The following is a 15,390-nucleotide window of genomic DNA, read 5'->3' as shown; positions in this document are numbered from 1 at the left end:
AACCAGCCTAGTGAAGGGAGGCCTTTCCCCTTCCTCTGATGGATCAAAGATGCCTTCCCTGTTTCCCTATTTTGCTCCGGGGAGAGCCTCTGCCTTCATCTCTTGGGGTTCCTCTTCCACGTAATGCGCAGGAATAAGTTGCTCTTGAGCTGATCAGGCCTACCTAATGTTACCCTCTTGCCATTCAGTGAGCCCCTCCGATGTCTTCTCTCAGGATGGGACTGAACAATTGATTTTATCCAAGATGTTTCCTCCCATTGAGTCTATTTATACCCTCTCCTCCTCCTGGCCTTTGGGGAGCAGGTCTCGCTTGGCGCGTCCTCGGGGCTCCTTATTGTTACCAAAGAAGAAAAAACAATGCCTTTTTCTCTCCCCCCCCAATCCAGGATGTGAATGGGCAGGCCAAGGAGCCTTTGGGGCCCCGACTTTGCCACCTCAAGAAAGGGCCCAATGGCTACGGGTTCAACCTGCACAGCGAGAAGTCCAGGCCTGGCCAGTTCATCCGCTCAGTGGATCCAGATTCCCCAGCATTCACGGCGGGTCTCCGGCCACAAGACAGACTTGTGGAGGTAATGAGGGGATCCGGGAAGCAGGAGAAGGATCCTACCTCTTGGAGGAGAATCTACCCGACGTTACTGCCCCTCCGAGGTGGCAAGATGTTTTATTTCTCCCTCTGTTTATGCAACATCATCCTCAGCAAGTGGAAGGAAGGCAAAGGAGGCCAAGGCCAGAGTTGGCCTCAGGGGAAAACTTTGGCTTTACGGGTTTCAGCATTTTGTTTCTTTATCAAATTTCCACACAGCCCATCTCACCTCAGGGACTCTGGGCGGTTTAGAAGAAAAACATACAGTGGTATAAAAAGCATAATTAAAAAACAAACACAAACACAGCATGAAGAACAAGGTTGCAATGAGAATGTTCAATAGTTAAAAAAGAGGCAGAAGGAAGGCCCTCCAGTCTCTGAGAGAGGAGCCCAAGCAGGAGAGCCTGGGCTGGGGCCGCCTTTCCTGGGGGCCCCCGGGCGCCCTTTGAGCTGCCCGGTTCACTTGTGGAGGTAAGCGAACAGGGGTGCAAAATGCCTGCTAGGCAAACCCATTCTTTGCTGTGGCACAATTTTGCCAAAAAACAGAAGTTTCAGGTAGTCCTCTACTTATGACCATAATTGAGCCCCAAATTTCCACCGCTAAGCAAGACAGCTGTTAAGTGACTTATGCCTCATTTTATTACCTTTATTACTACAGTTGTTAAGCAAGTCACTGCAGTTGTTAAAGAAGTCTGGATTCCCTCGTTGACTTTGTTTGTCAGAAGCTGGTTGGGGAGGTTAGAAACGGGAATCGCTGCAACCGTCATAAATGCCCACCTTTGCCAAGCACCCGGACCTTGATCACATGACACATGTGGGGACACTGCAGTGGCCGTAAGCGTGAAGAATGGCCACGTCACTTTTTTCAGTGTCATAGTGTGGTCACTTCAAACAGTTGTGAAATGAATGGTTGTAAGTCAAGGACTCTAGTAAACTATGGTCACCTGATTGTGTGTGGGGGGGGGGCCTCCATTGCCGAGTGCCTAAAGTGCAGTCATGTCACTCTGGGTGAGGAAGGGGGAGCGACCGTCAGAACTTTGGAACCGGGTCAGGTAAGGAAACATCTGAAAGCGAACCACAAGACACTCAGAGAGCCCCAAGAGCCCTCAGTTCAGTCCTGAGCGGCAGAGACCCTCTTCCATTTGCGCCCTTCTCTGGGGCGATCCTTGCGGGGCATCCCAGAAAAGGCTCTGTCGGACTCTTTCCTGGTCTCCGAGCGGACTTCTGCATGGGCTTTGGAGAGGGAAGAGAAAGAGAAGTCCTGCTTTCCTGCCGCTCAATACTTCCCCCATTGCCTCTGATAATTAATTTAGCATGCCTGGCGCATTTCCCAGGCATATAAACGGACTTGGTGACCTGTGGAGTCGCCACCTGATCCAGGCGCCTCCTGCTCTTTGGGACTGGCATCAATGTTTGATGGGCTCCTCCTCCCTTTGGGAGCGTTTGGCTGGGGGGGGGGGGCGGGGAGGGGTGGCTTTGTCTTATTTGCTCTTTTGGCCCCTTTGAGCTCCCTTCAGCTCCCTGCAGCCCCCACCAGGCCACCTGTTCAAACACTGCAAGCAGAAGGTTGTCGGAAGGGGAGAAGGGTTGGCAGCATCTCCAGGGCTACGTCTGGAGAGCTCTCTGGGCACCTGCAGAGGTCCTGCCCCCCCTTCCCCACTGATTACTTAAAGGGGAGGAAGGGATCCCGGGCAGCCGTTAGAGGCTGACTGGGAGGGTTGGCCAGGAGAAAGAAAGCTTGCTGGAATCAGCACAATGAGCAATGAATCTTGTGGAGATTTGCAACTCCAGGACCTGTGTTCCCATCAACTCCCAAAGAAGAGGTGGTGGGCATTCAACAGGTGCAGCCTTGCCCGGGGATGGAGACTGCAGGAACTGCTCGGCTTCCTTTAACAACTCTTCCGTCCTCTATTCCCCCCCTCACAGCATGTTACGTATTATACCTTATTCAGCATTTGCTGTTTTTGATCATGTGCATCGTGTGGTAATACCAATGTCAGCCCTGTGAGGTAGACCAGATCCGTAAACACACCCCGTGGGATGGGCGGAACTCAACTTGATTTGAGTGTGGCTAGAATACTAGAGCCTTGCTGGCCTGATTTTGCTTCTCCTCCTCCCACCATACCTTCTCTGGTGTGGCTGCCCTTTTTTGGTTCTGCAGGGATTGGGGCCCTGGTGCAAAGCCCCTGGGTGCCCTCATGTGCATTTCTTACCAGCTTCTTCCTTTTTGGTTTGGCTGCTCTGCAGGTCAATGGGATCAATGTGGAAGGCATGAAGCATTCAGAAGTTGTGGCCCACATCAAGTCTAAGGAAAACGAAACGAGGTTGCTGGTAGTGGACCCTGCCACAGATGAGCATTTCAAGAAACTTGGTGTTGCCCCTGCTGAGGAACACATTCGAGGTGAGGAATTCCACCAGGAAAGGAGCAGAGCCTGCTCACGAGAAAGGCCCCTCGGCTCTCTTGTAGGTTAATCTTGGTTGACCTCCACCGCCAAATCTGTGGTTGGAGGAACTACATCCATGGGAGAGGGTCGGGGCATTGCGGTCATAACAGGGAGAGGCAGATACGGCAGGGACTTTAGGGCAGGCCATTACCGGGGAAGGAGGGCTCGCTATATTACAGAGATCCCTCCTTCCGGCCCTAGGAGTCCCACTCCAAGGTCAGATGGCGCGAGTAATCAGGACCCTGGTCTCAGGCTGGTATCGCTAAATGCCAGGTCTGTTGTTCATAAGGCTACCCTCGTCCGGGACTTAATTTTAGATGAGGGGGCAGACCTGGCATGTATTACTGAGACATGGCTGGGCACGGAGGGAGGAGTCCCCCTCGTAGAGATGTGCCCAGATGGATTTCAGGTGCTTCATCAGCCGAGAGCCCAGGGAAGGGGTGGCGGTGTGGCTATTGTAGTCCGGGAGTCTTTAGCACCTCGTAGGATCCCTGCTCCGGAGCTTGTCGGGTGTGAGACCCTACTGGTGAGGCTGGACCTCAAGGGTCAAGTGGGTCTGCTGCTAACGTACCTGCCTTCCAACTGTGTTGCAGCAGCCCTCCCCTCGCTCCTCGAGTCAATAGCCGAGCTGGCAGTTGAGTTCCCCAGGCTTATGGTTCTGGGGGACTTTAACTTGCCTTCGCTCGGTGAACGCTCTGATGGAGCGCAGGAGTTCATGGCTTCCATGACAGCCATGGGCTTGACCCAGATAATTCGAGGCCCAACTCACTCAGCGGGTCACACACTCGACCTCGTATTCCTCTCGGAGCAGTGGAGTTATGATCTTGGTCTGAGGGGTAATGAGATCATACCCCTGTTGTGGTCAGACCACTGCCTACTGAGGCTAGACTTCCGGAGGCCAAACCCCCGCCGTAGGGAGGAGGAACCGACCAGGTGGTTCCGCCCCAGGCGACTTATGGACCGTGTAAGGTTCCAGACGGAGCTTGGGGTTATTCCTGATACTCTCGCCCACAGTTCGGCGGAGACTCTTGCTGCTGCCTGGCACTCGGCAGCGTCAGAGTCTCTGGACCGGATTGCGCCATTACGGCCCCTCTGGGTCAGCGGCTCCCGGAGGCCTCCTTGGTTCACTGAGGAGCTCCGGGAGATAAAGCGCCGGAGGAGACGCCTAGAGCACCAGTGGAGATCCGATAGGTCCGAACCGAACCGAGCACTTTTGACAGCATGCACCAAGGAATACATCCGGGCGTTAAGAACAGCTAAGAGAACACACATTGCCACCTTGGTAGCGTCCGCCGAGTCCCGCCCAGCCGCCCTGTTTAGGATAACCTGCTCCCTCCTAAATAGGAGGGAGACGGGGGACCCCTTACAGGGTAGGGCTGAGGAGTATGTTCAGTTCTTGGCGGACAAAGTTGCTCGGTTTCGGTCGGACCTGGACTCCACTCCTGCAGATCCAGCCGAGACACAAGGGAATGACTTGGTAGACCACCTCTGGGTTGAGTTTCAGGATGTTGCCTCCGGGGATGTGGACAAGGCTATGCGAGCTGTGAGTGCCTCCACCTGTATACTGGACCCGTGTCCCTCCTGGCTGGTTGCCAACAGCAGTGAGGTGACACGAGGCTGGATCCAGGCGGTTGTTACCGCCTCTCTTCGGGAGGGGCACTTCCCCACCGCGCTCAAGACGGCGGTGGTGAGACCCCTCCTGAAGAAACCGTCCTTGGATCCAGCCGTTCTTAATAACTACCGTCCAGTCTCCAACCTCCCCTTCGTGGGGAAGGTTGTTGAGAAGGTGGTGGCCTTCCAGCTTCAGCGTACCTTGGAGGAAGCTAACTATCTTGACCCCTTCCAGTCAGGCTTCAGGCCCGGTTACAGCACAGAAACCGCTTTGGTCGCATTGACCGATGATCTCTGGAGAGCCAGTGATGGAGGCCACGCGTCCATCCTGGTTCTCCTTGACCTCTCAGCGGCTTTCAATACCATCGACCATGGTATCCTTCTGCGACGACTGCGGGAGGTGGGGGTGGGTGGCACTGTTCTGCAGTGGTTCTCCTCCTACCTCTCGGACAGGTCGCAGTCGGTGTCGGTGGGGGGGCAGAGATCGTCCCCGAGGCCCCTAACTTATGGGGTGCCGCAGGGTTCGGTCTTATCCCCCCTGCTGTTTAACATATACATGAAACCGCTGGGCGAGATCATTCGGAGGCACGGGATAAAATACCATCAATACGCGGACGATACACAGTTGTATCTGTCCGCCCCGTGCCAACTCAATGAAGCGGTGGACGTGATGAACCGGGGTCTTGAGGCTGTTAAAGACTGGATGAGAGCTAACAAACTGGTACTCAACCCGGACAAGACCGAGTGGCTGTTGTGTTTTCCTCCCAACAATTTGGCCGACGTTCCATCACTCAGGCTGGGGGGTCAAAATTTATACCCCTCAGACAGGGTCCGCAACTTGGGAGTCCTCCTGGACCCACAGCTGAGTTTCGACCATCACTTATCAGCTGTGACCAGGGGGGCATTTGCCCAGGTTCGCCTGGTGCGCCAGTTGCGGCCCTACCTGAACCGGGAGGCCCTCACAACAGTCACTCGAGCCCTTGTGATCTCTAGGCTGGAATACTGCAATGTGCTCTACATGGGGCTGCCCTTGAAGAGCATCCGGCGACTTCAGCTAGTCCAAAATGCAGCCGCGCGAGTGATTGTGGGCGCACCACGGTTCGCCTACATAACACCGATCCTCCGTGAGCTGCATTGGCTACCTGTTGATCTCCGGGTGCACTTCAAGGTCCTACTTACCATTCATAAAGCGCTCCATGGTAGTGGATCTGGCTATTTGAGAGACCGCCTTCTGCCGATTACCTCCCTCCGTCCCATCAGATCACATAGAGTAGGCCTCCTCCGAATTCCATCCGCCAGTCAGTGCCGACTGGCGACTACGCGGAGGAGAGCCTTCTCAGTTGCAGCTCCAACGCTATGGAACAATCTCCCCGTGGAGATCCGTACCCTCACCACCGTCCAGGCCTTCCGCACAGCCCTCAAGATCTGGCTATCCCGTCAGGCCTGGGGATAAGACTTTACTCTCGCCCCTCCCGAATGTTGAATGAATGTTGGGTTTTTACTGCTAATTATTTTTATTCACATTTTCTTTTTGTGTTTTGTCCTGCACTCCCCCCCCCCCCCCTATTATTGTAAGCCGCCCTGAGTCCCCTCAGGGAAAAGGGCGGCCTATAAATGCTTAATAAAAAAAAAAATCTCTTGCTCAGCCCCAAAAAAGTGAGAAATGAAATTGCAAGGTATAATCCAATGCTTTGAAAACTTGGCAATTTTAAGATGTGTGGAGTTCAGCTCCCAGAATTCTCACCCAGCAATGATTTCTGGGAGTTGAAGTCCACACAACTTAAAATTGCCATGTTTGAAAAGCACTTGCAGACTCTAAACGGCCATGTCATTTCCAGAACTGCAGCTGATGCCCAAAGAGGGAACTATCAACTGTTTTTATAGGTAAATTCAACCCACCCCTTCCCACTTTTGAGCAGAAAAGCTGTTGTAAAGCAGCTGAAGGAAATAAAGAATGTCATAACTAGATGCTGGCGGAAGGGCAGAGCACCTGATCCCTTCCATGGATGGAAGTGGAACCAAATTTTCCGCAAAGTCTCTTGGCAGTCGCAAGTGAAGTGAACAGATTTTAAAAGCATCCGTGGCCAATTATCTTAGGCTACAATAGGCAACATACCCATTTGACTGGGGAAAGAGAGGGGTGGGTGGGTGAGGTATCAAACAGACCTTAAAAAAGAAAGGGAACTTGGTATGATTATGACTTTTTTGACCTCCCCCTTGGGCAGATGTCCCTGCTGCCCAGCTAGGAGGACAAAACGTCAATCTTTCAATTTTGAGAGTTGGCCTGGCGGCAACAGGCCCAGAAACCACTTTCCTTCCTCACACTTAGAAGTGTCTCAGGAGGCCTCTGGCTGACCCTGCCACTGCCTGGGGCTGCAGTGGGTGTCCAGTTGTCCTTCAGCAGGTTGGACTTGAAAGACCCAGGTCTCAAACAGAGCAAGGCCTGGATCCCAGCTGCTGGAGAGACTCCCTGCTCTTCTTGCCTGGGGTGCGGTGGAGGAGACCATGCCTTCCACCCAGCCTACATAGTTCCACCGCCAGCCCCCCTCCCTCCCCTTAGCCAGGCTGAATGGAGCGCTCTGTGTTCTTAGCACAGCTGTTTCCTATTGAAGCTGCCTGCCCTCTTTTCTTCTCTGGCTCTCAGTGGAAAGAAAGACTCCAAAAGGACAACTTGGAATAATTTGGAGATTTTTGCAGTGGGGGGAGGGGAGGGAGGGAAGCGGCTGGTGTCAGATGTTGAGCTCAGGAACAACCAAGAGACGAAGCGGAGATACTTTCTTCTTGGCTCCACATAGAAGGAGCCCCCCCCCCCAGTTTTCTTTGCAAGCAGCAGCAGCGCCAAAACCAGGCGCTAATGCCCAGACTGGCTTTCCAAATGCCGCAGGCCAGGTTCAAATATTGCCCTTCTTTCTTCTGGGCAAGGGGCCGCGGGGGGGGGGGCTGGCTGGGCCCTCGCAGGAGTTGCCAGGAGAGAGAGAGAGAGAGAGAGAGAGAGAGAGAGAGAGAGAGAGAGAGAGAGAGAGAGAGAGAGAGAGAGAGAGAGTCTGTCTGTCTGTCTGTCTGTCTGTCTCTGTGTGTGTGTGTGTGTGTGTGTGTGTGTGTGTCAAAAGTAAAGTCTGCCCCAAGTTGATTCCAAGAGCAGTGACTGTATGGACCGAGCCACCTTGTTCCTTGGAGACCAGGCAGAGGCATTTCTCCAGGCCTCTTTCTGGGCTGCTTGGTGGTCACTTCCCAGCCTAGGTGACCAGTGGTTTCCTGCTGGGTCTCTATCCCTGCACTAACCACTGTGCCCTGTTCTCATTAACCCTGGGCTGTCCTGTGCTGTGATCCAAGGTGGAACTCTTCTACACAAGCTGCCACTGACAGGCTGGGCCCTCTCCCTCCCCCACCCCCGGGAAGCTGCAGAATGGATGGCTCTCCGGCCCAGAGGGGCCAATCCTCTGCAGGGGTTTAGGGAGTTCACGGGAACGGTTCCTCACTGGAGTTGTTTCTACATTTTCTGCAGGGGGAATTCCTCCACCTATGACGAATGGGTCAGCGCAAACACAGGTAAGCGGAGTTGAGCGTTGGCTGTTCTTCTTGGGCGAGCATTTTGGGGACCATTCTTTCCTACTCATCTTCTCCAGCCAGCAGGTTTGGGCATTTGACCTCCCCTTCTCTCACTGCAGGAAGCAGGGATTTTGGCCCTGAGGCCAGAGGGCCATAAGCGATCCTTTGAAACGGATCCAAGATTGCTTTCCACCTCTAGACCTTTGATAGGAACTCTCTGGCCATTGCTAATAGTTGGCATTTGGCTGAGATCGGAGCACCGTTGCCTGTGGGGGCTGTTAGGGACCCCAGATTCTTCCAGTTCAACCTCATGGCCTTGAGTCATCATAATGCACGTCCGCTCTGCCTTTGCACAATCGGGATACCTAAGCCTACCCTCTCAACTTTGCCCAATGTCCTAGTGCGATGTGACAAGCCAGCCTGCTAAGCTTTGTTCAAAAAACCATGGCTTGGTATGTGGCCCAAACCAGGTCTCCAGAAGAAGGTCCTGGCCTCTTTTCCCTTTCTCTTCATCTGCCCAAAGATTCTCAATTTTGTTTTCTTTAATCAAGCAGGGTATCTGCCTTGGCAGAGGCCTCCCGCTGCTTTCTCCAGCCAACAAAGGGGGGAGGGTCTTTCCCAGCCTCTCTCCATGTCTTGTGATAAATGTGCCCCCTTTTCCCATCCCTCACAGCTGAATGGTGGATCCATGTCTTCGTCCCACAGCGATTGCCAAAGTCCTGAGGAGGCCGAGGTAAAGAAGCAGCCTTTTTCCTCACCCATGCCAAGTACTGACTTGCAAACCACCAAGATCTCACTGTTCTCATAGACTCCTGGGGCTGAAAGGGCCCCTGGAAGTTATCTAGCCCAAGTCAGGATTCTCCGCCTGCTCTCCCATGGTGGCTGCAGCCTTCTTGGCCCTTTCCCCTTCTCCTTCTTCCCTTTTTTATTAGCCTTTGTCTTTTTTATCTTGTCTTCTTTATATGACATTCTGAACTCTTCCCACCATGGGTAGCTCTTCCTTCCAGCATTGCTTTTTAGCTTCCAGCCCTTTGCGTGACAAGTTTTCCCCTCCAGCTTTTAGCCTTTTCTCCCCCTTTCCTCATCTTTCTTCCGAGCAGCTGGTGAAGTTTCCCTCCCACTTTATGCCTTCCACAGCCAGTGTTTCCCGTCCTCTTCTCCCCACTCTGAGTCTTCCCTCCCTCCTTGCTACCTAAGCGGTTCAACATTTGCTGGCCCCTTCCCAGAGGCGGCCGCACTCAAGCCGCTTTTCTCCTCGTCCCAAAAGGCTCTGCTGATCCACAGAGACGCCACAAACGGGCAGGCCGTGTAAACGCAAAAGGGATTCGGATTTTTTCCACTCTGTGACATCTGACATCCAGCGTGGAGCAATGCACAGGCTGCCCTTGCCGAGCCCTGCAATTGACTCCCTTAATTGCATTCAAATGTGAAAGAAAATATTTCCATGCAACTCAGCTTCTTCGCTGCTCTTTCTTGAAGAGCGAAACTGTGTGGCTTTGATTAGGAAGGATCCGCTCAGGCGCTTGTGAGGGAGCCGCTGGATCTTGGCTTGAGGTCCTCCAGCTCCGCATTCTTTCCACACTTGGGGGGCCAGCAGAGGGGAGGGAGTGGGGAGAAGGCTCTGCTGGTCTCAGTAGGCTTTTGCCAGTCTGGGGAGAGGAACGGGATCGGGTGGGTCCTTTGTGTGGGATCTTGTTGGGATGGAAGGGGGAGGCTCAGCCGGCACAGAGGGAGTGGCTCTTGTCCCTCTTTGGACCCTCGTGTCCAGGGTGGGCCTCTCGGTCTTCAAGCTGCTTTGGTTCCAGGGGCAGTCCCCCCATCCCTCCCCCATCTCCCTCTGGCTGCCCCTCTTGGCCGCTCCTGTGGCACAGCTGAGAGAGAAGAAGGGTCCCTCAGTTACTCCCCACTGCTGCCCCCCTGCCGAGTCATTCTGCTGTACAGTTAGTCCTCGACTTACAACCATGTGGAGCCTGGAATTTTGGTTGTAATTCATTGTAGTCATAAATCAAGGCATCACATGGCCAGACTATTTTACAACCATGTTTGCAAAGTCATAAAGTGAGTCATAGCAGTCATTAAGCAAATCACATAGTTGTTAAACGAATCTGGTATGGTGGTTTTTGCCATTCTGCTGGAAAATGGCAAAAATCGTTGCAAATTGCAGCTAGGGGGCCATGAGACACTGCTACCAGTCGCCAATGTGAGCCAGTTGCCAAGCACCGGAAGAGGCAATAAGACGACTGCGGGGAAGGGTGCAGCAATCATAACTCTGAAGACCGGCTGTCAGGAGCTGTTTTGAAGGCCATTGTAACTTTGAAAGCTTGCTCATCAACCAGTCGTAAATCGAGGGCTACCTCTACTCACAGTTGGTTCCGCTTGAAGGATTCCTTCTGCTTTGGGTGTAGAAAGAGGAGTGGGGAATGTGGCTTCTTGGAAAATGCGGTGTGTGTGTGTGTGTGCTTTTTTGTCAGAGTGCCAAGAACTGGAGAAGGGAAGCAGGAAGTGGAGTTGGGGTGACGTTTGAGCCCATGTGCCCGTGGTCCCCCTACAAATGCTACCAATAAGATCATGGGGACGTTTTCCAGCCATCTTTTTTGCTAAAGTAGCTTCAAGAGTATTTCCTTTGCTCAGAATTGTACCATCCAATAACATCTCCGGGAAGACTATTACAGTTGCTCACTACTGCATGGAACAGGGGGAGGGGGGATAAGCCCACCAGGAAGGTGCCGCAATAGCATTAGGACATAGACTTATATACCGCTTCACAGTGCTTCTCTGTAAACCCTCTCTAAGCGGTTTACAGAGTCAGCCTTTTACCCCCAACAAGCTGGGTCCTCATTTTACCAACCTCGGAAGGACGGAAGGCTGAGTCAACCTTGAGCTTGGTGGGATTTGAACTGCCAAATTGCAGGCATCTGGCAGTCAGCAGAAGTAGCCCTGCAGTACTCTACTCTGACCATTGCGCCACCACAATGCTCCTAATATTATGGACCAGCCTGCCTTCTCAGGACCATGGTATCTTCTGGACCATCTCTGAGAGTTGGGAGAGGGAGGCATGGTGTTACCCTGTCTCTCCTCCTTCCTCTGGACCTGTGGTTTGGGATTCAAGAATTTGGGATTCAAATTTTTTGCTACTGGTTCTGTCTGTGTGGCTTGGTGGGCATGGCAGGGGAAAGTTACTGCAAAATCCTCATTCCTTCCCAATCAGCTGGGATTTGGCAGGCAGAGAATAGATGGGGGTGGGGCCAGTCAGAGGGGGTATTTACCGGTTCTCCAAACTACTGGAAATTTCCGCTGCCGGTTCTCCAGAACTGGTCAGCACCTGCTGAATACCACCTCTGCTCTGGACCCATTCCAGTTGGTGGCAATGCAGGGGAGAGATGGAGCCCACAACTCTGGCATAGTGGGATGCCTTAGGGCTGAACACTCTCCTCACCCTGCATCTACATGGAGGTTCTGGGAGAAACCATCAGCGATGTGCTGATGATACCCAGCCCTACATTCTTGCTCCTGGCCAACAAGTATTTCAGTAGACGGCCTTGGAGGATGTCGGGGGCTGCAGGAGGAAGAATACGTTTCAGTTTATTCCTAGCAAGTCTTTAGGCTTTAGAGCCTCTGGACCCAAGAATTTGCCGTCTCTTGTTCTGGTTGTTCAGGTTGTGCACTGCCACAAAACAGAACCAGTGCACAACCTGAGGGTCCTCATGGACTTGCAGCTGCTGTTCAGTGAAAAGCCAGCCAGGACTTTGTCTTGTGTCCCAGTGGCATTATTTTCCAGACTGACGTAATTACTCAGGCCTTATGTGCTCCACATGAGGTTGCCCCTTGAAGAACATTGAGAAACTTCAAAACTCTTCCAGCATTTTTTTTAATGAGTTGAGGGAACATCACAGAAATATTTGTATTGCGGCAATTAGGTTGTTGGTTATAGGAAGCGACCAAAATTGGCTTTCAGAACCTTTGATGTTGGTTTCTTGGCTGCTTATTAAAAGCAGGCCTTGAGATCCTAATTGTCCTATTCCCGCTCTCACGCACATATACCACAAAGGATTCAAGGGGTTTACTGAGCCTTTCCAAGCTCCCCCAAAGCATTCCCCAGGGAATCCCAGTCCAGCAACAAGCCACCCCCAATGAGTTTCCCAATTCAGTTCTTAAATGACTCCCACAACGAATCCAAGGAGCTGGAGCAGTCCACAAGGCAAGGACAAGGCAGAAGCAAAGCAAAGCACCTCCACACCAAAGTCCACCATCAAGGTCCAAGGCAAAGGCAAGTCTGAGAAGTAGAGTCAAGGCTCTAAGTCCACCGTCCAGGCCAGGAAGATCAACAAAGAAACGGACAAATGCTAGGCATCAAACTGAATGTGGTGTTGCCAGCGTTGTTCCTTTCTTCTCGCTGCATCACAAGAGCTGTGGTGGCACAGTGGTTAGAATGCAGTACTTCAGGCTACTTCTGCTACCTTTCGGTTGCCTGCAATTTGGCAGTTCGATTCTTACCAGGCTCAAGGTTGACTCAGATTTCCATCATTCTGAGGTCGGTAAAATGAGGATCTAGATTGTTGGGGACCATAGGCTGACTCTGTAAACCACTTAGAGAAGGCTGGAAAGCACTGTTGAGCGGTATATAAATGTAAGTGCTTTACTAGTGCTATTGCTCAGTGCAGCCCATCAAGAGGGATGAGGCTGCTGCCTCAAAGTAGCCGGGATGACCGCCATTGCTCCTGCCTCTTCTCCGCTCTGCAGACTCTCGGATCAGGCGGAGGAGGCACTTCCTTCTCATCCACATTGGCTGGCTGCAGCTGCACGCATGCTGCTCCTGAGGCCGTGGGGCTGTCTCTCGACCATCTCACGCATAGCCGGCTGCTCGTCTGGTTGCCCCCCTGCAGCCATTCCACCACGTTTGATCTTGCTGATTGCCAGCTCAGGGCCACTGTCCGCTTCTGGGCATGCTGCCACCCCCCTCACCCCAAGGGGAATGGGACAACTCGCCACAGCCAACTCAGCCTGTACAATTTGCTATGGCCAACCCACCACAGCCAACTTGCCATGGTACAACTTTCCACAGCCAGCTCGCCATGGGACAACTTGTTGCATGACAATTCAATAATTCAGTTTAATCGTCTAAAATAATTTTTAAAATATTTTAAATTTTGTCATATTTTCCTTTGGCATCTTTTTTTTTAATGATTCTGTTTCACCATTTCTTTGATGTGGAGTTCCCAGAAGATGACCTAATTAATTTACAAGCCTCAAGACAAAGTTCAAAAGAAATCCATTCATTTATTAGGATCAACATTCTGGCATGTACTCCTGCGGAGCCAAAACTGCTTCAGTCAATCAGTCAAGCTGACTGAGGAGAGGGGAATCCCTTGGATACTCAGGCATTGGGATGAAGTCCATACCGAAGTCCATACCACTTTTGAACGGTGTGAGTCCTGTGCTACTGTGAACAGCATTATTGTACGCAACCTCAGCAAAAGATAAAAGGTCTGCCCAATTGGATTACTGATAGTTCACGTAGCACCTCAGGTACTGCTTTACCATGGCGTCTCTCTGCTGCCCCTTTGGTGCTCAGATGAAAAGCTGAACTAAGATCCTGAGATGACCCAATGGACCGCAGGAACTCCCTCCAGAACTTAGCCCTGAACTGGACCCCTCTGTCTGAAATAATTCTTCGAGGTACTGCATGCAGTCAGTAGATGTGCTTCAGGAAGAGTTTAGCCAGCTTGTGAGCCGAGGGTAGTCCGCTGCAGGGTATGAAGTGTGCCTGTTTGGAGAACAGGTCTATTACAGTCCAAATCACTGTTTCCCCCACTTTTTGGCAATTCTACTATAAAGTCCATTGCGATCTCCTTCCAAGGCCTCGTTGGCTCTGCTACTGTTTGCAGTCCGGGTGGTGGTGGTGGTGGTGTTCCCGGTCATCTCTTCATTGTGGCGCAGATGGTGCAACTTTTTGTGTAACTATCCACATCTTTCTTTATGCCAGGCCACCAGAATTATCTTTGGGCTAAGTGTAAAGTCTTTAGGAACCCAAAGTGGCCTGCCGGTTTGGCATCGTGGCTCCTCTGGATAAATAGGGTGTGTAGGGATTCTGGGACATAGAGTTTCGTCCCCTTCCATGCAAAGTCATCTCTTTTTGTCAAGATGTGTTGGTTGTTTTGGGACCAGGGGTCTGCTAGTAGTTCAGTTTTTAGCCTTGTGGTTAGGTCGCTTGCGAGTTGGTCTTGTCAGTCATGGAGTTGCCATCTGGTGGTCACTTGGGCAGCTGTTTAAGTAGAGGGAATGATGGCATCCACTACATGTTCCCGTTCGCATTTGTACTGAGGCATGCGGGAGAGGGCGTCAGCTAGAAAGTCCCCCCCCCCTGGAATGTGCTTTAACACAAAATCAAAACGGTTGAAGTATTGAGCCTGTCGGACTTGTTTGGGTGATAGTTTCCATGGGGTCCTAAGCGCCTCCAGTTTGGGTTTGGGTAGTTTTGCCCCAGGGATGATTTCGATGGCACAGTCTGTGCCATCGCACTCAGCCTCGCTAAATACCTCTGCGAGGTCCTGATATTCCATCGGAATCAGTTCGGCCTCTGGGGTTTTGTCGGATGTGGTTGCCAGTTGTTCTTGTGGGCTCTTTTGGGGGGTTCTTGTGTGGGTGGTGTTTCTGCTAGCTGGTGTGTGAGGGGTTGGGCGCCCCTTGATCTCCTAAGTCTGCGGGTACCCCCTTGCCACCAGATGGTCGGTCTCCATTTGTCTAGCCAGGAAAGTCCCAGTATGACTGCGTCTGTCATTTTGGGGGCTATTATGAATCAAATTACTTCCCAGTGATCTGCTAGCTCTAGCCTCACTGGTTCAGTCAGGTGGGTGGCATAGGCTCCTCCCATTAGGGACCTGTCAACCTGCTTGAACCGGATCGGGTGAGCCAGTCTTTTTGCTCTGATCCCCAGTTTTAGGACTGTGGTTAGGTTGATCAAGCACCTTGTGCAGCCTGAGTCTATTAGGGCTTGAAAATCCCCCTGGTTTCCTGTTTTTGGGGCTGTGAGGCTTATTGGAAAAAGGAAAGGGTGAATTGGTTCACTCACCATTGGGTCAGTTTCTCCATCATTCTCGCTGTCATATGACTTGGGCGACTGATTGTTGTTGCCTGGGGTTCCACCACTTTTGCTTGAGGGGGAAGGGGCCTCTGCAGCCTGGAGGGCTTTGCCGGACGTGTTGG

General features: G+C 52.2%; 1 protein-coding gene across 1 annotated transcript in view; it reads left to right on the top strand.

Moving 5' to 3' along the window:
• The window catches only part of SLC9A3R2 (SLC9A3 regulator 2), a 74,418-nt gene that overhangs the window by 52,216 nt on the left and 6,812 nt on the right, over positions 1-15,390 (top strand). The window contains 4 exon segments of the mRNA XM_032230236.1: positions 387-569; positions 2,831-2,984; positions 8,144-8,187; positions 8,861-8,920. Of these exon segments, the coding sequence (XP_032086127.1) occupies positions 387-569; positions 2,831-2,984; positions 8,144-8,187; positions 8,861-8,920 (441 nt within the window).

This window comes from Thamnophis elegans, chromosome 14 (genome assembly GCF_009769535.1).
Source record: "Thamnophis elegans isolate rThaEle1 chromosome 14, rThaEle1.pri, whole genome shotgun sequence".
Classification (NCBI taxonomy): Eukaryota; Metazoa; Chordata; class Lepidosauria; order Squamata; family Colubridae; genus Thamnophis; species Thamnophis elegans.
Note: the sequence above shows the minus strand (reverse complement) of the source record. Positions and strands in the feature narration are given on the sequence as shown.